At 48.4% G+C, this 22481-nt stretch overlaps 2 protein-coding genes across 2 annotated transcripts; both read right to left on the bottom strand.

Annotated features, from left to right (window-relative positions):
* Positions 1-3609: 3609 nt before the first annotated feature.
* MIEF1 (mitochondrial elongation factor 1) lies at positions 3610-13204 on the bottom strand. The gene is made up of 5 exons (XM_049821930.1): positions 13091-13204; positions 11756-11904; positions 11417-11597; positions 9131-9393; positions 3610-8031 (listed from the first exon to the last, which is right to left on the bottom strand). Exons 2-5 carry the CDS (start codon positions 11897-11899, stop codon positions 7225-7227), a joined length of 1395 nt encoding a protein of 464 aa, XP_049677887.1. The 5' UTR covers positions 11900-11904; positions 13091-13204; the 3' UTR covers positions 3610-7224.
* A 51-nt stretch (positions 13205-13255) lies between these two features.
* Positions 13256-13963, bottom strand: LOC126047797 (MIEF1 upstream open reading frame protein-like). Its single transcript, XM_049821931.1, has 2 exons — positions 13843-13963; positions 13256-13513 (listed from the first exon to the last, which is right to left on the bottom strand). Exon 2 carries the CDS (start codon positions 13482-13484, stop codon positions 13272-13274), a length of 213 nt encoding a protein of 70 aa, XP_049677888.1. The 5' UTR covers positions 13485-13513; positions 13843-13963; the 3' UTR covers positions 13256-13271.
* Positions 13964-22481: the final 8518 nt, after the last annotated feature.

Genomic DNA, 22481 nt, shown 5'->3' with positions numbered 1-22481 from the left:
GTAGACATCTCTGGGTCTGAGGCAATGTAGGCGCTGTTCAGGAAGGTAACATTTGAGCCATTCACCTTAGTCATGCAGTTTCAGTGAGACTGATTTGGATGCTGAGCACTTATCAGAAATACGGGTCTCCCCTGGGCAGGGCAGGCTCTGTCTGACCACAGAAGGGTGAAGTCTGTCCCAGGCCACAAGGCTTGGGAGTCCAGTTTGGCGGTGACACCAAGCATCTTCCTTTGCAGTGCAAAGTGATGGACTGAAGATGGATCACTCTTCTTTTTATTAATTTTCTCTTCTTACATAAGAAAGAAATTACAAAATTAAAAAAAAAAAAAAAAAAAGGAGAAAGGTTCCTAATCCAAATCACTAGCTTATTGTTCAAGAAAAGGCACCGGACTAGATGCTTTCTACTGTTTCTCTCACGGCCACAGGCAGTGATTTGGAAAAGAGAAGGTTTGTACCTCAGTCACGCGCTTCCCTCAGCAAAAACCAACCTCCACTTGAATGCCAGGAAGCTGGGACCCCTGCCAACATGCTCTCTAACAAGCAACGTGGGAGCTGCGGCTCTGTGGCCTGTGGGATTACTGCATCTTGTACTGCCTTTGCTTCAGCGTATCTCAGGCCCTCTGACAGCATATCACCGCTGCTATAAACAACCAGGAGCTGAACATAATTCATATTATATTATATACGTAAGTGGCGGTAGTTATTATGTTCAAGGCTGTAACTATCCTCTGTGCTAAATAAATTCATGAATTTGAAGGCAAAAATTTCTCGCTGCCATACTCTTCCAGGAATGATTGCTTCTTGCCTTTCAAAGCGGGTAAGGAGCCTGCCAGGGCGTTAAGAGTTTTGAAGTAATGTCTGTCGTGGGACAGGTAAAGAGCCAACACAGTCCATCATTTGCCATCTATGCCCTTGTGTCTGTTGCCTGTTAGGTCTCTGTCCTTTGCAATGCTGAGCAGAATGAGACAAGAGAGTCTTACAGGACCGGGATGTCTGATGGGACGGTATATCACCCCTGTGCTTCTGTGGAACGGTGACAATTCTACCACAGTAAGAGGCAGTGGAAGGGGTGGGCTTGTGCTGAGCGGAGGGAACTGTTGCCTAAAAAAAGAAAATCCAAAACAAAACCAAAAACTCACACAAGCAACTTTTGCCCGTTATTTGTATGGAGAAGGCTTTTCATGAAGAATGTGGTTAGAATTGATATATATGTATTTCCCCTGAGAAGCTTAGCACTGAGTGTTAATAGACAGATCAAAGAGCTACTTAGCCACTGGAGCTAGGGAAATTGAACCAGGGCAGCAAAATAAAAATCAATCCGACTTTTAGTGTGTTTAAAGTGATTTTGTTCAGAACTGACTTTTGCCCGAGTACTTAGGAAAGCTTAAGATATGAAAAACTTTGAGTTCAGTGAGCCAAACTCTGTCTTCCACTCTCCTGCTATTCATAAAATAACAATAACGCTTTCCAGGTACAGAATGATTTCAGATCTTCCCTGCCTTACCCATTGGTCTGACCACCCTCTTTTGCCTTACTATTTGCAAGATATTTCCACAGGATCACATACTATAAAGATATTTTAACACTGTCCTTCTCAGAGTATGCTAGTAAAACTTTTACATTGTGCTATCCCTGATTGTGTAGGGGACACACTTGTTACATGAGAGCTATTTTAAGAAAGTGTTGAATCTTAAAAAAAAAAAAAAAAAAAAAAAAAAAAAAAAGGAGAGAGAGAAAAAAAAGGGAGGGGGAGGATATTTCTTGAATCCCTCAGATCATAACTCAGCCTGACAAGGTTAAAGAAGAAAAAATCCAGACACCTCAAAGAGTTCCCCAAGTGTCTAGACTGCAGCAGTCCTCCCAGGGCTGGAAGCCAATACTGAGTTTCACTGGTAGGAGGGAGAATCTCCCATTTCTTGCTTGCTGCATCTGTGAGTAAAGCCCAATGTTTCAAGCTCCAGTCCCAGATTCAGTGAGCCATGCTGGAGCCATTGAATCATACCTACTGCAGGTAGTGGGCCTATGTAGTTTATCTTACCTGGAAGAGAAACTCCTCGTTTGAAAGAGGCTCCTCTTTTTTTCCATGAGACTAAGTTTAAAAAGCAGCAGCTGGTTGCAGCTTTTCTGGAGTTTAGAATACTAAAATAAACCTTAAAAAAACAGAGAAGTGATGAAGTATTTGGGGAAAAAAAAGAAACACTCATCATACAGTTCAAAACTTTAGCATGATAATCTCAAATTTGGGCTACAGTCACCCTCTCTCCCCCCCAGCCTAAGACTAGCTACAGAATAGTTGGGCTGGAATTTATTTATTTATTCTATTTAAAAAATGCAGAGATGCAAAAATAAATAAGTAAAATGTAAGCTCGGCTACATTCCTTTCCAAGTTATATAACAAAGCGTGCAAAATATTTTGCTTTTTCCAAAATTCACCTTCCGCCTAAGCTGTTTGTTCCTTAGGCTAAGAACAAAAGAGATGCTGAGTCTTTGCAGCCTGGAGAACCATTTACATTCCTCTTCTTTGTAGCAACCTTTTCCATACTTGAAATAATTATCATGACTCCCCTCAATTATTTCTTCTCTACATTAAACAAACCCATATCTTTTGATCTTTCCTCTCTATTCATGCCGGGACAGCTTTTATGCAAAGGTGCAAACCGCTGCATACATTAAACATGTATTGCAAGCTCTAGGCTTTCCAGGGGTATTAACTTGAGGGGGTAATACCTGGCACAGATTCCACGGAGCAGCTCTTTTTAGCTGTTCCCATAAGACTCCGTATGACGTGAAATGTGCTTGATCTCATCTGATCTGTTTCTACCACAGAACAGATTAAAGGAATGAAACAAAACAAAACAAGGGCAAGGGGTATCAGAAAAAAAAAAAGTTAGAGATGTAGACTCCCTTTGTATCATAACATATCTTCCAAAATAGTTAATTACTGATTTCTCATTAAAACAAGTCTCACAGGACAATGTTGTCAACATAGCCTGTCTTCCCAGAATTAAGGAGCCTGGGATCCATCACTTCATGCTTTACTTGATGTCCAGCACTTCTGCTCCACCTTCCCAAGCAGGTACATAAAACCAGGTCTTACTGGGAAGAGCTTCAATACGCCAGACAGGCCCCCAGCACAGCGGCTTCTCACTGCCCCAAGACTGATGCCTGGATAAGAGAGGAGTTCTTTTGGCTGGGAAGAGGATTGGCACACAGCAACCAACATGTGACTGAGCAAGGGTGGGGGAGTCTCCACAAGAAAGTTTTAATATTAAAAGAAGCATGGAAGCCTGTGAAGTCTGGGGAGCCACATGAAAAGTAGGGGCCTGTCCGGGCACGCGGGCTATCGGAGAAAGGATGAGAGGCACAGAGCCATAATTACACATCGTCTTGTGACTGGTGCGAATGCTGCCAGGAGCCCGCATGCTGCAGTACCAAGCTGATCATCTTCTCAAGAGAAGTTACAGAGCGCTGAGCGCCCAGAGCCGCAAAGGGAAAGCAAGTGAATCAGCAAGGGGCACGTCAGTCCCCAAGCGCTGGTGTGCTATGTCAGCATGAAGGTGACGCGCCGAGACAAAAGCAGAGTTTATAAACACACCGGAGACAACCAGGTTACTGTGGAAAGTAATTTATTTCAGAATTTCACACACTCTGTCACAGACCATGCACTTAGACTTTCCCCTTTGCAAATCCACAGCCTCCAGACCTGGGAGAGATGGGGCATCATCCCTTCACTTCTCACTGCGAGTACCCACATGCTAAGAGCGAGGGCCCCGATGGCAGCTCGCCAGGAGGCAGAAAGCAGCCTCTTGTTTCCATAGTTGCTCTTAAACAAGGGAAAAGAAATCCATCTGACTTGAAGGATTAGCAGTGGAGCTCAGCAGCAGTGAAACCCCACAGCTGAGCAAGTTGGTCCTGACCCTGTGGTTACAAGGAACAAGACGACAATCCCGTGGGAAGCTCGCGCAAACTAAGCTACAGCAGAACACACTGAGGCATTCTTGGAGCCCAGGCAGCAACCAACCAAATGCACGCTCTGGGCCTCTTACAATCAATTTGTCTCTGAGCTGCTCTGCCAGGAAGGTGGCCAGGAGCTGCCCTTTTCACATTCAGCTTTAGGTCCTCCTGCTCTGTGCTACAGCTTTGACTAGGAAGGAGCCTACCTAATAGGTAAGACAGCCCTCCGGGCTCTACGTCAACACGTGTACTGCATTTAATACTGAAAGGTGCCAGTTCGAAAGACTTTGCAACAGTCTGTTTGACCCACAGGCTGGGTACAGCATTAGTGTCAGTTTCCTGCATACTTACCCTACTCCTTCTTCCCTGCCTCTGTGGCCCCTTATGCCTGCCCCTGCTCTTGAAATACTCCCAGTTGCAGTGTCCCTGTGACCCGTTACATCTTTGGCCTTTGCTGAGACTGCCACTGCCAGGGCAGCTATTGCCCGCTGTGGTGGCTGCCTGTAGGAAGTGAGCATTTGCCTCCTGAGAACAGGCTTGTGGCTAGCTCAGAGGAGCGCAAAACTGTAGGGAAGAAATGATGGAAATGATTCAAGTGAAGTGGAGCAAAGTCTACAGAAAAGGCAAAAAGGCAGCTTCAGTCTCCATTTGATACACAAATTGAGCTCAATAGCAGCAAGAAATGGCCATAAAATATTAATTCATTAGGTTGCCAGGAAGAAGTAAAAGCATTCATGTAAAAAATTCTCTATACAGATATGTATGTGGCAACTGTTTTCAAGCCATCTCAGACAATGGTTTCCTCCTGTTTATGTCTCACCTTTTTTATACCTATAGTTTTGATCATTCCAAACCATGTCGCTGCTCAATTCTGTGTGAAGACCATGGTATTCGAGTCAGCACCAAGTGAGGGGTGAGATCACACTGAAAAAATGAACTTATGGGGAACTCCTGACAACCCAGATATTTTAATATTTTTGTTGACCTTCAAGTAATTAAAAGAAAGGGGAATTTCCCCCAATAGCCCATAGGCTCCAAGTCTCATCTGTCTGCTTTTAGGGTAGGAAGGCTGACATCAGAAAGGCAGTGGAGGGCAGGGAAAGGAAGAAGGGAAAAAATCTGGGAACCGGACTGAAGAGCAATCAACATTTGACCAACACTGACTGCTGCAAAACTTACAAAACACAAAATCATACAAACAGAATTTCTGTTAACCTTTTATAGACTACAGACTTTATATACACACACAAACTTCAAAGTACGCAGCTGGCAGTCTAGAAAATACCAGTACCCTACGGATTAAATAATTTAAAATGTAATGTTGCATTATCACTGTATACGGAATACTATCTGACACATTGGCTAAAATGGACGGATTGTCCTAGAAAGATGCTCCCTCCCTCATCTCACCAGCACTGCCTCCAAAAAGAAAACAAGGGCTAAAGACTCCCCTCCATGGTTCCTCTCCTGAAACTCACCTTGAAACTTCTCTGTCAAAGGTGGGGGGAAGTCCTGAGAGGAAGGGAGGAGAAAAGGATTCCTGCTCCCTCCAAACTCTGCTGCTGCAAGTACCCCTCTCCTTTGGCTAGGGAGGCTGGACAGCAAGGGAACAATAGGTGCCAAAGCTGTGAAAAGGCAAGTATGTTTCTGTAATGATAGCTGTGCTGGTCTTTTGAGAGAGACACAGCCTCAGACTTGGGAGAACAACTTCCCTCCCCCTTTTTGAAGATAAGAGGCTTAATGCAGAGTATACAGAGTCTATGTGGCTTGTTTAGGAGATACCAACAGTGCAGCAACTGCCCCCCAAAATCCGTACCGCAGTCCAGCAGCATATGGGAGGGCAGCCAAGGGAGAACTGCCTGACAGCAGCCATGAACAGGAGGAGTAGGCAGAACTGCATTACCAACAGGTCCAAACAGACAGAATGGGGAAGGTGTGCCCTCACCAGCTTTCTAAGAGTAATTGTAAACTGGGAGCACTGGAAAGTCAGCATGTGGGAATGAGGAAGGGGGCAGACAGCCTCAGCTCTGAGGTGGCTGGGGAGGGGACTAAAACACACACTGAGAGCAGATGGCAAAGCCAACATACCTCTAAATGCCAGCTCTGCATATGTACCCTGTTATCAGTGTATGGGACAGAACCTTGCCGATGACACCAGTTCAGTCCTATCACCTTCGCAGACTTGTAGCTGGTGAGAATCTGGCTTACATGTGCTTATTACAAAGCCCTTTGAGGCATGCAGTCTTGCTTCCACCTCCTATAAACCAGAACAGCCATAAACTCTTGAGGAAAAGATGAAAAAAAATAATCCCTGTTCCCATAAGTGTCTGCCACCCCTCCTCCATAATCAGCCTCTCTTCCTCTAGGCCAGAGACATCTAAGGAGCCGCCCTGTTCTCCATTCCCAGGGTGGCCATTCCCACCAGCAACACCCAGCAGATCTGGCTAGGCAGGAATGGCAAGCCCTGCTCCTTCGGCCTCTTCACATAGCCAGACCACAAAGGTTTCTTCCTCCCCTACGACAGCTTCAGTGAGAACTGCCCATACTGGAGGTTGCGTTGCAGCAGACTGGACAAGCCTCAGCCCTTTACTCCTGAACCCAGCTCGCAAAGGATGAGAAGGCTCCGTAGGAGCAGGAGCCATGGGCACAGGCGTTCTCCTATTCCAAGCTCTACAGCCCTAAATACTGCCATACAAAAAAACCAACCCTATCCAAAACATCTCACTCAGTCTGCCCTGCATGACTGAGTCAAAGGGACCAATAAGAAAAAAGAAAAAAAGAAAGAGGAAATTGAGACAGTGTGGTACAGCAGAGAAAAAAAAACAGGGGGCAAAGTCAGACTGGTGGAAAGGAAAGGAAAGGCAAGGACCTCAATGCGAGTCTGCTAAAGTTGTCACTGGATTTACCAGCCCAGTTCCACCTTCTTCAGACCAAAATGGACTCACTGCACTAAGTGTACTACAGGAGAAAGAAGTGCATAGTTTGGTTTATTTTTTTTTTGGTAGACACTTAAACATCAGCAGAATTTATGCAAAGATCTTACAGCTGCAGTTTTAGCCTCTTTTCCCTAGCCAATGGGTACCTGTTGGGGCAGAGATGGTGGAAATGGACCGGTAGCACCAAGAAATTCAGTGGGAGCACCAACTCCACAGCAGGAAATAATAATGAACCAAAAGGAGACAGAGAGAGAGAAGTGGAGGAGTCATATTTCGCAGCCATCAAAGTCCACCTTGGCTAAACCCTATCAACACTTCCCTAGGTAAGGCCTCATTACGTCTGCAGCAAGACCTCTGGCTCTGACAGAGAGCTGTAGAGGGTATAGCCCAACTCATCCACTTCTTCGGGGGTGAGCTCTGAAAACAAGTTCACCTTGGGGTTCAGAGCACTAGGGAGGACACCTGCCTCCAAGTAGCGGATCAATCCCTTCAGCGCCTGCAAGAAGCGATCAGCCAGCATGTCCTGGGACCAGTCGGACTCCTCTTGGGATAAGTGCAGGATGACATTGGTGAGCTGGCTGGCAGTGAGGTGACCCAGGGCTGGGTTTGACTTGCATACCGCTTTGAAGATCTTCAGGCACAAGCAACGGCAGCCAGAATCACACTGGTCCAGGGCCCGGAGGCGAGCTGTTTCTGCCGGCCGCAGGCTCAGTCGCCACAAATTGTCATTCTGGGCCAATCGATGGGGTTTGGCCACAAGGATGATGTCACCCAGTGTCAGGGATGGTAGGAAGTCAATAAAAAGATGCCGTTCTGGATCATACTGGACTTCCAGTGTCAAATCTGCTGGGGGAGCTGCTGGACGGATCACGTAATCCAAGAGAGTCCCAATTGCTGGCCAGTTGATGGAGCCAGCTACAACCTTCTCAAAGGCGTCTGCTACAGCTTTGGGGGAAAGGTAACCTCCCACCACACAGCGGTCCCAGTAGCTGCTCCCACGGGGAAAGTACTCTGGGTTTTCCCGACGCACCAAGTAGAAGCCAGGAATGTTCATGATAGTGTCCTCTCCAGGGATGCACGACCACAGGTTCTGCTCCAGCATCAGAGGCACAATGAGCTGTATGTGGTCAGCTGTCACTACCTTTCACAAGAAAGAAAAGTCGGTAAGAACAAGCTTTCTCTCTCCACACTCAGTTTTATTCACCACCTTTAAATAGCTTTCTGTTCAAAGGAACTTGGAATAAGGATTCAGCTGTCTTAGTCTCCTCTCTGCGTGGGATTCACAGCCTCCCTTTCTCAGAAGACATTCTGAAGGACTATTTCTCATCATCAGTGGGATAACTCCAAGGTATAACCCAAGCTAGTGCTTATACAGTATGTACTGCTTAGAGATCCTTAAATACTTCAGGACCTGACATGGACTGCATATAGACAAATCATTTTGCCTCCTCCAAGTCCAATCCTTGGATGTGAGATGTGGCTGGCCCAGGGCACAGCAACACCACGTGATAATTTAAAACAGAAGGCAGAGTATTAAGTTTCTAGACAGGCTTCTGTTGCCATGGTTTAATTATCCCATGCTACAACTAGGTACTGCCCTCACCCAGTCTGCCACTTTGTTTGGAAAAAGGTCATTAAAGATCCCTTTTCACCAATGCGATTAAGACCCCAGATCTAAGTTTCACTGGACACTCGACACTCCATTCCAGAGCTCTGACTCAAACAGAAAAGTGTGCCTCTGAATCACTCACTATAGCCATGGGCATCTTGCCATCAGGGAGATATGCAGCAGGGACTGCTGTCCAATCCAGGTCTGTCATGCATTAAAAAAAAAAGAGTAGGGAAGACCTACATGAATACACAGGAGTTCTAAGGGAATATAATGTATTTGGGAGGAGATAGAAAGGACAGAGAGAAAAAAGAGGTCTGTCGGAGAAACAGCAAGAAAAACAGAGCTAAAGGAAGAGACAGAGGGGAAGGAAAGAAAGGCTGAGATAATCCAGAGAAATAAAACAGCAAAAAGCAAATGCTTTGCAGACAATGCCAGAGCAGCCTGGTCACGCCTGTTCAAACAGTACTGCAGAAATCCAATGCCTGGCTCCACGGTGGGAAAGGCGACACCAGGAGTCTTATTAGAGAGGAATGTTGTGCTGAGGCAGCACTGCCAACAGGGAAGCCTGAAATGCCCCTGCCTAGTCAGCCTTCTGAATAATGACCCATGATGCGGCCCCAGGAATTACCTGCAGATCATCATACAGGCTGCCGCTGAGGTACATGTCACGCAGGGGCATGTCCGGCAGCTTGGCACGTAGGAAGCTGCGCAGCTCAGCACAGATATCCACAGCTGCTTGCTTGGCCCGGGCCTGCTCATCCGCCGGGATAGCTACCTTCCTGCGATAATAAGCGAAGAGCTTTTCTTGCAGAGACAGACGAAGGCGGGATTTTTTCAGCTCCACTTGACTCCTCTTGGCAGATGGCCTGGGCTTTGTGGGTCGAAAAAAGTCTGCAAGACAGAAGGAAAACTGTTGAGTGTCTGCAGTGTTTCACTGTGAAGTGATCCGCTAAAGAAAATCTGCAGTGTGGAAGTGCAGCCTCCTAGGTCTCAGAAAGCCTTCAGAAGACATTTTGCATGCTTTACACAGGTACCAGTCAAAAGGGAGGTGCTGAGGAACTTCAAAAGATACTACTATGAACATCAAACCAGATGAAAACAAGTTACTAGATTTGGAATTTAGCCAGAACAAGAAAAACATCATGCACAAGGAAGTATTTTTAATGGCTACAGGGGCAGTATGTCAGTTCAATTTCATCAAAAATTCAGCACTGTTACCAGTTCAGAAGCTTTCACCACGGTGCCAGACCAGTAGATAAAACACTCTTGAATGACCATCACAATCTCATTAAGTTTTTAACACTATAATTGATTTTCACAAATTATCAGCAAAACCCAGTCCTGACTAGGGTATGAGATCAGAGTAGACATGCCACCTGGAAATGAAATAGTTGTTAGGGGTCTGATCAACCCTTACCAGGACAGTGAGCTGACAGATCTTGGGGCCAGCAGAGCTCAGGCAATCGTAGCCCCAGTGAAAGCTTCCCTCAAACTTTCACTGGCCGAAGAACAGAGAGCACACTCTTAGGCACAATACAGCAATACTATGCTTTACGCTGCATTATTAAGCAATGTCTAACCTGCACAGATTGTCTAAGCCCCTTTTTTTCTGACTGGTTTCCTAAAGAATTCAGTCAATGCTTCCCACCTATCTTTCAGAATTCTCTTAATATGGACCAAGAGTTTCAGCAGTTATCAATGAGAATTAATGAAGGATTACAGATCTAAGAGATCTTTGGAAGGGCTGTGGTACTTAACGGGTGCAGGAGAAAACCCCAAGTCGGTGGCCCCATTAAGGCAATCAGCTGTTGCACATTTGTTTGGCGACAGGCATTTGGCCACACAGCACACACAGAATGGCTGACCAAGCTGCGCACAGACCCATCCCGCCCAACCTCAGCAGCTGCTGTCTCTCATCCCACTGGGGTCTTTTGGACAGATCTGAGGTTTTGCATGAAAACGAAATAGCCTGCAAAACCATAGGGAACCAGACTTCATTGCCTGTTCATAAAAAAAAACCCCTTATTTTTCCATCTTAAGTTTTAATTTGTTTTTAAGTCAAGAATGCAAGATGGCATCATCAATGGTTTTATTCCTGAATCCTCATCTTCCGGGAGTCCAATTAAATTATCTAGACCCCATTTAACACAGCTGTCTAGTTAATTAGCATTTCCTCAGCAGAAGATCCATTGCCATCCTGAAGCTGACTTTCTTGCAGAGAATCTGGAAATAGAGTTAAAAGCTTGATCCTGATTTTTATTTTAAGTCTCCAAGTGTCAGTCTCCTGAAGTGACATGGGATAGAAAGTAAATTCCCTATGAAAAAACAGCCAAATACATATAACAAACACTGATGGACTCTAAATTACTTATCATACCACTCAAAAAGACGACTGCAAGTCACTCTTTATAGCCCGATGAAGACTAACTCAGCAATAAGCAGCACTAAACAGGCAAACAGCGTTACAGAAATTATTAGGAAAACGGTAGAAATACTACAGGTAATACTGTTATGAATTGTTAGTACATTCACAACTTGACTATTCCCCTCTTAAAAAGACACAACCTGGAACAGTCCAAAGAAAGGCAACAAAGAGCTTGAAAGGAACAGAGTGGCTTTTTATCAGGAAAGACTGCACAGATAAGTATTCAGCTTGAAAGAGAAAAGACTGAGGAAGAATAAAGTTTAAGTCCATGAAGTCATGAGAGGAACAAAGAATGCAAATAAATGACTATTGTTCACTAGCTCCCAATCTGAATTCTAATTCTTGAAGTTACCAGTAGACCTGCTTAGAAGAAAAACATCAAAATCCTGGGCTGGACAGAGTATTTTCCTTCCTGCATTCCTTTAAATGAAAACAGGGTTTATGGGCCTAGATGATTCTCTAAAGCAGGAGTATCACCCTGCTCCTTACCTGTGTCTGCAGCCGAAGGATCAGTGGGAAGGGTCTGCAGGGAGCGGCTGAGGTTAGTCTTCATGTCCTGGGTCAGTAAGCGTGAGGAGGAGCCCAGCCAGTTTGGCTCTTCCCAGCTTCTCTTTCCTGACTGGCTCAAGCGAGTGGGGCTGCTGGGAGCGCTGATTGCCCGGTCGTACATCTAAAGCAACATCACCAGGCACAGTCTGAGTCGTTAGGGGCCCAACATTTGCATTTTATCCAGCCTAGCACCAGCATCCCAGGTCCTTTGTTTCCCACTCCTTCTTTCCAGTGCCCCCGTGCGCAGGTCCCACCCCGCTGTCCTGCATGCTCACTCACCCGTTTGACAGCCAGCGTGGCGATGCCCAGCATAGCTGCTCCACCCACGCCCAGCACAAGCCGGGCGTTGGACAGCACGAAGTCGATTGCTGTGCCGATGCCGTTGTCATCTTTTTTCCCTTTGCGCTGCCCAGCGCCTGCCATCTCACCTGGAAGGAGCAGGAGCATTAAACAAATGTGTCAAAACACGCAACCCTAACGGTTCGCTCCCTTCTCCTCCACCCCACGCTCATGGCTCTTGGGGTCTTAGCGCAGAGCCACAGGAAGGGACCACCTAACCCTGCAGCCTCTTTAATTATTTTCCCTCGAGGAGCTGCTTATTCCCAGCCACACCAGAACAGTACCGACAAAGCTCTGCAATGACAGCATTTCTTTGCTTCCAGCAACATTTACGACCTGAAGAAAAACATCCTGAATTTGATGTGGGGTTTCTAATCATTGAAGCAGGCTTAATTGTGTAACCACCTAATGCTTTTTAAAAGAGAAAGTAAGATTTACTTCAGCAATATTTTCCAATAAAATCCTGTATATTATTTAAAACTCCATGACCATTCAGGTCTTTTCCTTTTAATTTCTGCTTCTCAACCAAACCGTGGCACTTTTTTATACCAATTTATTTTCTTATTCTCAATCTAATGGGTGAAATTTTGCTCACAGACGAGGTGATGCAGGGATGGTCAACTGCTTGTCCATAACAGATCAGAATCTTCCCAAGACTTGACAGGCAGTCTCAGAGCATCCACGCCCAGACTCATTTTTGGACAATGGCTGGTCCCAGATACTTCAAAGACACCCAAGAATCAACAACAGAGACCACAGCGCACCACAAAGGGAACAGCTCCCTTGCTTTCACTAAACATTTACTCTTGCCCTCAAAGCTGTTGGGTTTGACTCTCATACAAGTCATGTATAACACGAACATTAATATCTTCTCACGCATGTGCTTTTGTTCTCTCCAATTTCCACTTAACCTGATCTTGATATTTAAAGAGTCTCCCTGGCCAACTACACGTGTAAAACACACTTTGCCACCACTGTACCTGCAGCTGGATCCTCAGTGAGCCTACAGGAAAACACCAGGAAACTCTTCCAACCTGACTCGAGGTCTGTTTTCTCACCCAGTTTCAAAGGTTTAGTACCTGCCTGTCTGAGGCAGTTTAAAACTGCCCTTAGGTTTTTCTAAGGCCAAGCTACAGCCCCAGAAGGAATGTTCCTGCCTTGGTGAACCAGGAATCCAGTCACCCGTCACCCCTAGGCAGAAAAAAACCACACTTTCACAAAACAAGCTGTAACAGCAGCATGAAGAACATGGTGATATCATTGTAAATGACCTACCTGTGACCTAACACATTTGTAAAGAGAACAGGAGAGCCCTCCTGGTGTGCCTGCGGAAGTGCCTTCCAGACTTCTTCAAGACAGTGGTGGGCAGAGAGCGTTAATCATCTTTTTTGGTTGGCGAGGGGGTTTTGGAAAGAAGAGGGAAGTAAGCGGGGCCAAAAGGAGCTACAGGGAATCTCTAAACCAAGCCCCCGAGTTTGCTCTGCAGGAAAGCTTGCCCCTTCTCCAACTGTCTTTCCTTGTCCTCTAGCTGCTGCAGCCCCCGGTTCTTGCGGAACTCGCGGCGGATGAAAGCGAGGTAGAAATCCCGGTCGGTGTAACGCAGCCCACGGCCCTGGCGCAGCAGGGCCCGGTAGAGGGTCAGGACAGCCTCCCGGGACCACGCTGCCATGGGGGAAGACGGGTGCGTGGACGGGCGACCTAGAGAGAGGTGACAAAGCGCGGGACCCGAGTCAGCTTTCACGTCCCGGAGGGAAGCACCGGCCGCCGCCGCTGCCGCCTCCTCCTCCTCCTCCTCCACGCCTGGCCCCGCAAACCACCGTTCTCCCCGGCCCGGGAAGGGACGGGACAGCCTCTCGAACGGCCCACCGGGGATAACGGGCTCTCTTAAGGGCGCAAGGCCGCACGGCCTGCTGCGGGGGTGGGGGGGAACCGGCGGGAGCCACGGCCTCGCCCTTCCCGTGGAGCTCCCCGCCGGGCTGGGGTCGAGCCCTCCGAGGCCCCGCGGGGACCGACCGTATCGGACTCACCGGGAACAGACCGGGGGTTAGGAGGAGGAGGAGGAGGAAGGGAAAGGGCTCCGGGTCCCTCACGGCAACCGATTCCCTCCCGGGGTCACCCGGCAACATGGCCGATCCGCTTCCGTGTCGTGACCCCGGCCCCGCCAATCGTAGAGCGAGACTTCGCCGAGGGGGCGGTGACGCAGCGCCATCTCCCCCTACCGGCGGAGCGCCGCACCCGCCGCCTGGTACAGCGCGCGGGGCGGGGGGAGACACTCTGCACCGCCCGCCCGCGCAGGGAGGCTGCCCCCTGCCGGCGGGGAGGGGCACCGCCGCTCCCAGTTGCTCCCAGTTGGGACTGGGATGGGGCTAGGCCGGGCCCGGTGCGGGTCTGGTTTGAGGAGGCCGTGCCCCTTCGAGGAGGTGATGAGCCGGCTTCCTCAGGCGGGGGGGGGCGGGAAATGTTGCAAATATTCTGGTAAAGAAATCAAAATTTCATCACATTGAAGAGTTAAGTTTGATTAAGAAGTAAAATTGTGAAGCAGAGTGTATAGGATTGTTAGGTTTGAAATGTAGCCATAGAAACCTTAGGACCTGTGTGATGTGTGACTGTAGGAACCTTAATATTGTTAAAGTTTGAAATAGCTAACCCTAGAAACCTGACCAGGAAGTTACAGGTTTTACTATGTTTTGTTTCAAGAAACTAAGGAAACTGTCACGGACACCAGTTTGCTGCTTGGAAACCCCCTTACCCTTCCCATCTCGATTTGAGTATCGAAGATTCCAATCAGTAGAGCTAAGTGTAACTGACCAATGATGGGTTTTAAATAAGAATATTGATAAGGTTATATAATCAAAGGACCAATCATTATAAAGGTTAAATTTAAGAGCGAGCATAACATGCATTTTTATGTAAGGAAACTTATATAACAATGACCTGACAGGAAAAAAAAAAATCTATAAAAACTGATGCATTTTGATACTAGGTTGGACACACCTTTGGAGGAGCGACACACCACCACCCCCACCCCCCCCCGCCGTGTCCCCAGTGCTGCAATAAACGAAGTTCCTGCTTCTTAACTTCATATTGGCGTTGAGGAGTTTTATTCCGGATTTTGGTAACAAAATGGCTGTGGGGAAGGGCTGAGGGCGAGTGGGACCTCCACCCCCAGTACAGCCTGGAGGGATCCAGGCTGCTCCGCTTCCCAACTGGGCTTGAGCGGCCACCATGGCGGAGAGAGGAGTCCCTTCCCCCTCAGACTTGCAGCTGCCCCGGAGGACAGGGTGGACACCCGCGCTGAAGCCACGTTGGGACACAGGGCTCGTTCTGCCCTGGAAGGTCTCGTTAGCAGCCTGGGCTTCATGTGCTGTGGTGAAACTGGCTCCATGTGCGGGCGAGTGTGCCCCCCACGGCCCAAAACAGCTGGAGCAGCAATAGGTATTTCCTTTTGTCATTCTGGCTTTGACGGGCCTAAATGCCATCATGCTTTGTGTGAGAAAGGGGAGAGTTCAGCATGCTGCAGCGAGTTGACAACCACAGCGCAGGCTGTCACCATCATCGCCGGCTGTGCGTGCTGGCTGCCCAGGGTGACGGGGGGGTAAATGGAGAAGGTTTCTCTGGTGCTTCAGGGTAGGCAGAGCGCAGTGGGTTCATGCTGCCTGTCTGAAGGCACCTCTGACTACCCTGATGCTTTTTACAGAATAACTTATCAAATTCAATCTCCTTATCTTTATCTCCAAGGAACCTCAGGGCCTCATCTGGAAGTCTCAAGGGCTCTAGGAGAAGGGCAGTAGCTGGCAGCCTCTCTGGGGTCTGCCTGAGGAGATGGAAGGAGCGTCCTGAAGCCGGGACCTTCCACCCCTCCGTCCAGGTGCAAATCCCCCTTTTCCATTCTTGCCTTCTCCACTATATGCCTACTCCGGGGTCTAATTATTCCTCCTTAGCCATCTCCTCCGCCCCAGATCCTACCAAAATGTAAAATATAACTGCATATGCTGTGCCTCCCCTGGGGGAGAGGGTGAGAGAAAGAGCAAACCGTGTGTGACAGAGGAGAGCCACATCACTTCACACACTTCTCGGTGACACCAGATATGACAGCGATAGAATTGAACAGGAAGAAAACCAGAAGCTCTGGACTGGCTCGCTCCCTGACAGTCTCCTCTTGTTCATTTCCTTTCCGAGATAAACAACCCCAATCATTTTGATCTCTCTTTGTGAGTGATTTTACCATGCCCCTAATCAGCCCTTTCTGAGAAAGACTTACTTGAACTGCAGACAGTATTCCCAGAGAGGCCACGCTAGTGATTTACATAATAGCATTATCATATTTTCCATATTATTCTCCCTTTCTTCCTTCTGCATGCTAATATTTTGTGTGTGCTTTTTTTTTAACCTGCAGCTACTCACAGAGCCAGGGTTTGTGTGACATCCAGATCCTTTCCTGAGTTGCTGGAGACTGTTTGGAGCTTTGTAATTCTTATGTGCAATTTGTTTCCTTTTCTGACTTTGCATGTGCCCATTTAAACCTTCGCAAATGAGTGGTGTTGCCCATTTGCCACATTTGCGTTTTACTTACAGTCCTTTCTGATCTCCTCAAGAGTCAATAGCTTTGAGTCATCTCTTAAAAATGTTTGGTATATTGTTCATCTTTGTTTCCAGATCATCAGTTCATGTACTAAGCTATCCAGGACATCGGAGGCAGAGTTTGTATTCCCTAACCTTAACCTTCTGCCAGAATGAAAATGGATCTTTGAACCTTCCTCCCAGCTTCCTGCCTCCTCCTTGGGTTGTTGATCCACAGAAATATTTTACTCCTCACAACAGGGCTCTGTCACCTCTGGGCAGGTGCGCTGATGAGCCCAGTCCCTGAAACTCTCAAGTCCGGATCAAAACTTGCGCAGCTACGTGCGGCAGACCCCTGATGCGCTACGAGCAGGATCTGCCGGATCAGGCTGCGCAGCGGCAGGCTTTCCTTGCCGCCCTCCCACCATGGCAGCCAAGGACTGCGGGCCTCCATAAGTGCCCCCTCCCCAGCCTGGCCCCCTTGGGTTGTGCCTGTTTTAGCGTTTCTCTCTGGTTTCCCCCCCCCCCCCAGGCTGGCCGCCAGCTCCCGGGCCCCTCGCCAGCAGCTGTGTGTGCATGTTGTGAACTCCTCCAGCCACGCCACGCAGCGTGCCTCCAAACCGCCGCGGCCCCTCCGGGGAGGCCACTCACGGTACCCACTGCCTGATGTGGGTTCCCCACGTCCACGCTGTGCGGGCACGGGTTTTCAACCTGCCCCTTCTCTCTTGCAAACAGAAAGGTGAGCGCAACGGCAGAGCGACGTGTGACCGACGCCATCCCGGCTGCCGTGCGAGTGCCGGACCTCTAGTGACATGCCAGGGGTTGTCAACTTGAACTCTGCCTTGAGACAGTGAAGCAAAATCCCCCCTCTCTCTCGTGTTTCCCAAGCTGGCCGGCTCCTCTGCTGATCCGCCGCACGCAGCCACCCAAGTGGGGACCTACCCAGCACCCCCAAAGACTTGTGCTGCCCTGATGGCATGCTGGTCCTGGCAACCCGTAGCCCGCAGAGCCCTGTTGCCTGGTGGCTTCTTTGCCCGTGGACCAACTGGGAATGGGGTGCCCCCCGTGACTCCAGCCTGCGTCCCTGCAAGAAAGGGAATTTACTTGCCCCGACTGGGCGAGGTGCAGGTGGAGAGGAGGGAGCGCACCTTAGCTGTGCGCCTGGAGAACAGTAACGACCTTTGTTTCCCCAAATGGCGAAGTGAGCTTGTGAAATGTCAAAGGCAGCATGGGTGATGGGGCACAATAACCCATGCTGCTACCCGGGATAAGGCACAGAATCCCCCCTGTTCCCTGCGAGTCTCCGGAGCTACCACTCCTCTGCCGCTCTTCTCATGCTTGCAGCCAGTCCTCCCACTCAAGTAGCCACTGCCGTGGGCTCTGATGGCCACCAAAAGCAGCACACTGCTGCCTCTGAGCCCAGCTTGCAGCCTGTGCTCCCGGCAGTCAAGTGCCATCCCCAGGGCTTCCCATCGCCCATTTTGCAAGGGCAGGACTATTCCCAGCCAGGGAGACATCCCTGTGCCGCCTGCCACAAGCCAGCAAACTCTCCCTGTTCAGCAGGGAGGTGAACGTGACCTGTAGAGCTGCAAATGGCATCTTGGAGGGGCTCTGCAGGGTCAGGAAAAAACCCCTGTGCTGGGAAACAGAAGGCTGGCCTCTTACAGGAGCCAGAAAACAATGCCAAAACGCGAGAGGGAAGATGGGCAGTGACCCACCAATGCCATCAGAGCCTGGGCTTAATATCCTTAATATCTTTTAGTAAATGGACCTTGCAAGAGGCCTTTTGGCAGTCTAACTCCGTTCAACAGCTCTCTCTTTCATTGCAGCCCTATGTCTTTACTTTTCTTGAACAATCGCAAGGATTAATGGCATTTGGGCTCCTGCTTTCCGGCTGCGATGAGCCGTGAGGGGCAGAGGGCCAAGGGTAGCGCAGGTGGCTTCTTTCCCTGAACCCCCAGCAGCTTTGATGTTGAGCGCACGTGGGAAAGACGACGGGTGCCGAGGGAGGAGAGACTGCTGGTAAGCAGCTGCCTTTCAAGGGCCATTCCTGATTTACAGCCGAGACCCGGATTTTAGAAACCGAGAGTAACTAGCTGCTCTGGGGAGCCACACTCAGGGTATGTTTTTGCCAGGGGGGAAGAAAAAGAAAGGTTCCCAGCCCTGCTGCTGCTGAAGTGGGGCTTTTCAGCTCCCCAACCTCCAGCCCTGCAGCCCCAGGGGCTGCAAACACTGGCAGTGGCGAGTGGTCTCCCGTGCGATGCAGAGCTGCCGCCGCCACTGCAAGGTCCTGCACCAGTGGTCACTGAGGAAGCTCCGTTTTATTACCTAACAAATTGAAAATGCTGCTGTAGTATTTTGCAATTGGTCCATGCGCACCTTCATTCCCAGCATGGCTCATGTTTCTTCAGGCAAATTTCCCTGTGGCTGGGTTTCTTGGGGACTTTTTTCTTTTTTTTATTCCCTGGTTAGTAAGATTCCCCCCCCCACCCCCCGATTTGTCACTTTGCACCAGCTGCATGCTGCAGAAGGTTTCCAGAGCCATTCAGAGACCCTGCTTTTGTGAGCGCTGTTATCCTTGCAATTTCACATCACTCTGACAGCCTCGTGGGCTTTCTGCAGTAGAAGTGTCTGCGGAGAGCTGAGAGCTTGCAGCTGGTGGCACCAGACCCCCCGAGCAGGGCTGCACACACTGACCCCAGGCTTTTTGTACTCCTCCGCCTGCTGCATGCTGCGGTGAGGTCCTCCCAGCACGAACATGGGATTTCGGTTTGTGCAAGGGGTGTCTGGACTGCCAGCATCGTGTGGGGTTCAGTCCTGCGTACATATATACAACCCGAGAAGGGCAGAGCTGCTATATACTGCTGCTTCTCTTCTCTTTTCTAGTTAAAGGCACCTATTGCACATCTTGTCCTATTAAGTCACCGGTCCTTAGATAGATTTATTTCTGTCCCACTTGGGGAAACGTGTCTGGGTTTGGTTTTGCAGTAGTTTGACATTCACTTCTGGGTAGCAGTTTGAGTCAAATGCTTTGAAAACACTGGAAACAAAACACAAGTGGGTAGATGTTTTCTACATTCTTTTATTTTTGCGTGTATGCCTGGTTCTTAGTAAGTGTCTGAGGGGAAAAAAAAAGAAAAAAAAAAAAAGATATGACTGAAGATTTGTTGCTCTGTCTTTGGAAAAGGTCCACACTATAGAACAGGGCTAAAATGCCAGGAAAGAGTTTGCTGCATAGAGGCAGGTTTATAATATTTGATTTTATACATTCTCTGGGTAACATATTTTCTGTAATTTGAGATCCTGGAGAAGACATTTTAGATCTTATTCAGTACAGCTTGCTTGCTCTTCTTCTCAGTTTTCCTTATTTTTAGAAAGGTGAAGTGTGGTTCCCAAATTAAATCGTTACTGGGATGGACTTCAGCCAAGACGATCCATGGTTGAAGCCGTAAGGCACAGGAAACATAAGAGTAAAACAATGGAGTTTTATTTTGTATTTCGTTTGGCAGGGTGAGGAGAGATATGGCCTTGAAAGGTTTGTGTTCTTACATAGCTATAATGTATTTCAAAGACGGTAAGGACTATTTTCTCTTCTCACTTTGCTTAAAAAAAAAAAAGCACACCCAGAAACACTGGAAATGTCAGGATTGCCAAATTTTCCTTAATTCAAAGTAAGGGTTTGTGTTTTGGGTTCTCAGAGGTGCTTACAGTAACGTCCCGATCATTAGCTGAAGTGGGCTGATCCTTTACATCCTTTACCCTTTTGCTGACGTGCTTGTCCCCGCAGCAGCTACAAAGGCAAAGCTTGCAGCAGCCTGGCCCCAAGCCAGGCTCCTCTCCCAAGCGTCCGTGGGTTATATCCCTTATGTCAGCCTCTCACTTCAGTGACCCAGAACCCTTTCTCCGGTTGGGACGGTTTTGCACAGCTCCTCTGAGGCTGTTTTGCAGGAACAGAGCAAAGCCCTGCAAAGCCTGCTCCCAGGTGAAGGTTTGACATGGCTGGGGTACGAGCGTGCCTGTGAGCCACAGAAACACATGCCACTGCCAGGAGCAAGAATATGCCTCCCTTCTGCCATGGCTGCAGCCAAATCTTTTCCGTCGCAATGCTCTGGAAAGCAGGGCAGCCAGCGCCTGCAGCTGGGGGGCACGTGAGCATGAAGCCATTTGCTGGTGACGCTCTCCAGGGCTGGGGTGACTCTCTCCCTGGCTGCTCCACCGGCTCCTTGCCGGCCAGCTGAGACCTCGCTGCTTCCCCAGCTGAGCCGCTAAAGCAGTGGGATTTCGAAAAAAATAATATAAAGTTGGACTCATAATTAAAAATTAACCGTCCCTGCTAGAGAGCATATTAAGCTGTGCCCTTACACAGGGGACAAATGTATCTGAGCAACAAAAACAAACAGCCAGCAAGCCAGGCTCTTGATATCCCCTTTCCAGCTTTCTAAAAGATGCTGTGAGTTTATATTGAAGTCACTTTGTTTCCAAGCTCCCTGCTGCAGGCATCGATTGGGAATTAGCCAGAGCCAGCCCCTCTGCAAGCCAGAGACGGGGGGTCTGCCACAGCCTTGGTCCCCACCAAGCGGTGTTGCACGGCACCCGCGATGAGCACTGGACATCCCTGACATAGTGAGAACTTGGAAGAAACAGCTAATTTCCAGGCAGGTCATGCCACAGCCCCTCCACAGCGCATCTCCCCACATAACACCTGTTGGGGTGCCGAAATTCTGCAAAACACACAGGATGTACTTGGTGCCGGATGGTTTGCATGCTCCTGGTTCAATACGGCGCTTAAGACTCCATATCCATATCCAGGATGCACACTGCACGCATCAAGATCCCTTTTGATGCCTCAAGGGACCCTCTGAGAGTTGGTATATAAGGCTCGTGGTGGAATTTCGTGCCCCCCGTGCTCAGCTGACCGTCAGTGCTGTTCCTGAAAACGAGGGTCTCCACCGCAGAGTGGTCTGCAGAAGAATCAACCCCTCACTCACAGAGGCACTTCGAGCTCCTGCAGCAGAAGCTTGTGCTTTCCGGGGAAAAAGGTCCTATGTTCCATCAATGCCTTCTTTTAATACCTCGCAAGAAACTGAAGAAGTGCTGTTTACATTACTTCTTAAAATAATATAAATGTCAGTAAAAGATTTCGTGTTGGAGGCAAGAAAAATAACATGGGAGAACCTTTGACCTAGTCAACTCTCATTTCTTAAACTGTCTCGCTAAATTGCCATTGGCCTAAGCTTATCTACTTATCTTCCCCTCTTGAAAAACTGAAAGTTCAGGCATTCTGGTGATCATCTATTTTTAGATTATCCCCTATTCGGGCACAAAAATACAGCGATCACCAAGAATGCTAAAAATTCTTAATAGAAAATTTTAATTGCTAATTTTGAGCGGCATGTTTATTCCAGGCCCTTTGTGCCAGAGACAGAGGCAGCAGGAAGGCACTAAGCAATGCACAATGTAAGTCTCCAGTTTGACGGAGACCCTTCCACAAGAGGAGAACTGAAAACATTAGACGGATGTAGAAGGGAGAAAGAAGATGGTATGTGCTGGATCTAATGATTATAAGGAAACTAACCTGTGATGTTTACAGTCACTATCTCTAAGCGGGACCAGGAATGAACCTGAAGCCCAGGACACTTAAAAAGGTAAAAAGTAAAATAGCTGTAGATGGCACAAGAGCTTGCAAAAGGCCCTTGCCAAAGGCACTGCTGAAACCAGATGCTTAGGAGGATTCAGAGCAGGACCGGGCTTTGATACCGAGTAATGGGAACAGCCAAAATTACTTTAGACAGGTTTAAAAATAAGCTAAAACAAGGAGGTCACATTCTCTCATGCACCGTGCCGAAAGTGAGCCACCAGAGACACGTTTTTGTAGTGGGGAGGTTTAATTTGGGGCTCCAGGGTTTCCACGGCTTTACTTGAAAAAGTGGATTCATCCAAGGGCGGGAAGATGGTGACAAGGGACAACTTCATGAGCAGTGAGGCTGGTTCCCACATCCATCAGGTCTTCTGAGAGCCACTGGCAGCCATCATTCCCCACTTGTGCCTTTACATGCTCATACTCACCTAATGTGCAGATTAGGTCTGATCTGGGCCCACAAAAATC

Source organism: Accipiter gentilis, chromosome 18 (assembly GCF_929443795.1).
Source record: "Accipiter gentilis chromosome 18, bAccGen1.1, whole genome shotgun sequence".
NCBI classification, from domain to species: Eukaryota; Metazoa; Chordata; class Aves; order Accipitriformes; family Accipitridae; genus Astur; species Astur gentilis.
Note: the sequence above shows the minus strand (reverse complement) of the source record. Positions and strands in the feature narration are given on the sequence as shown.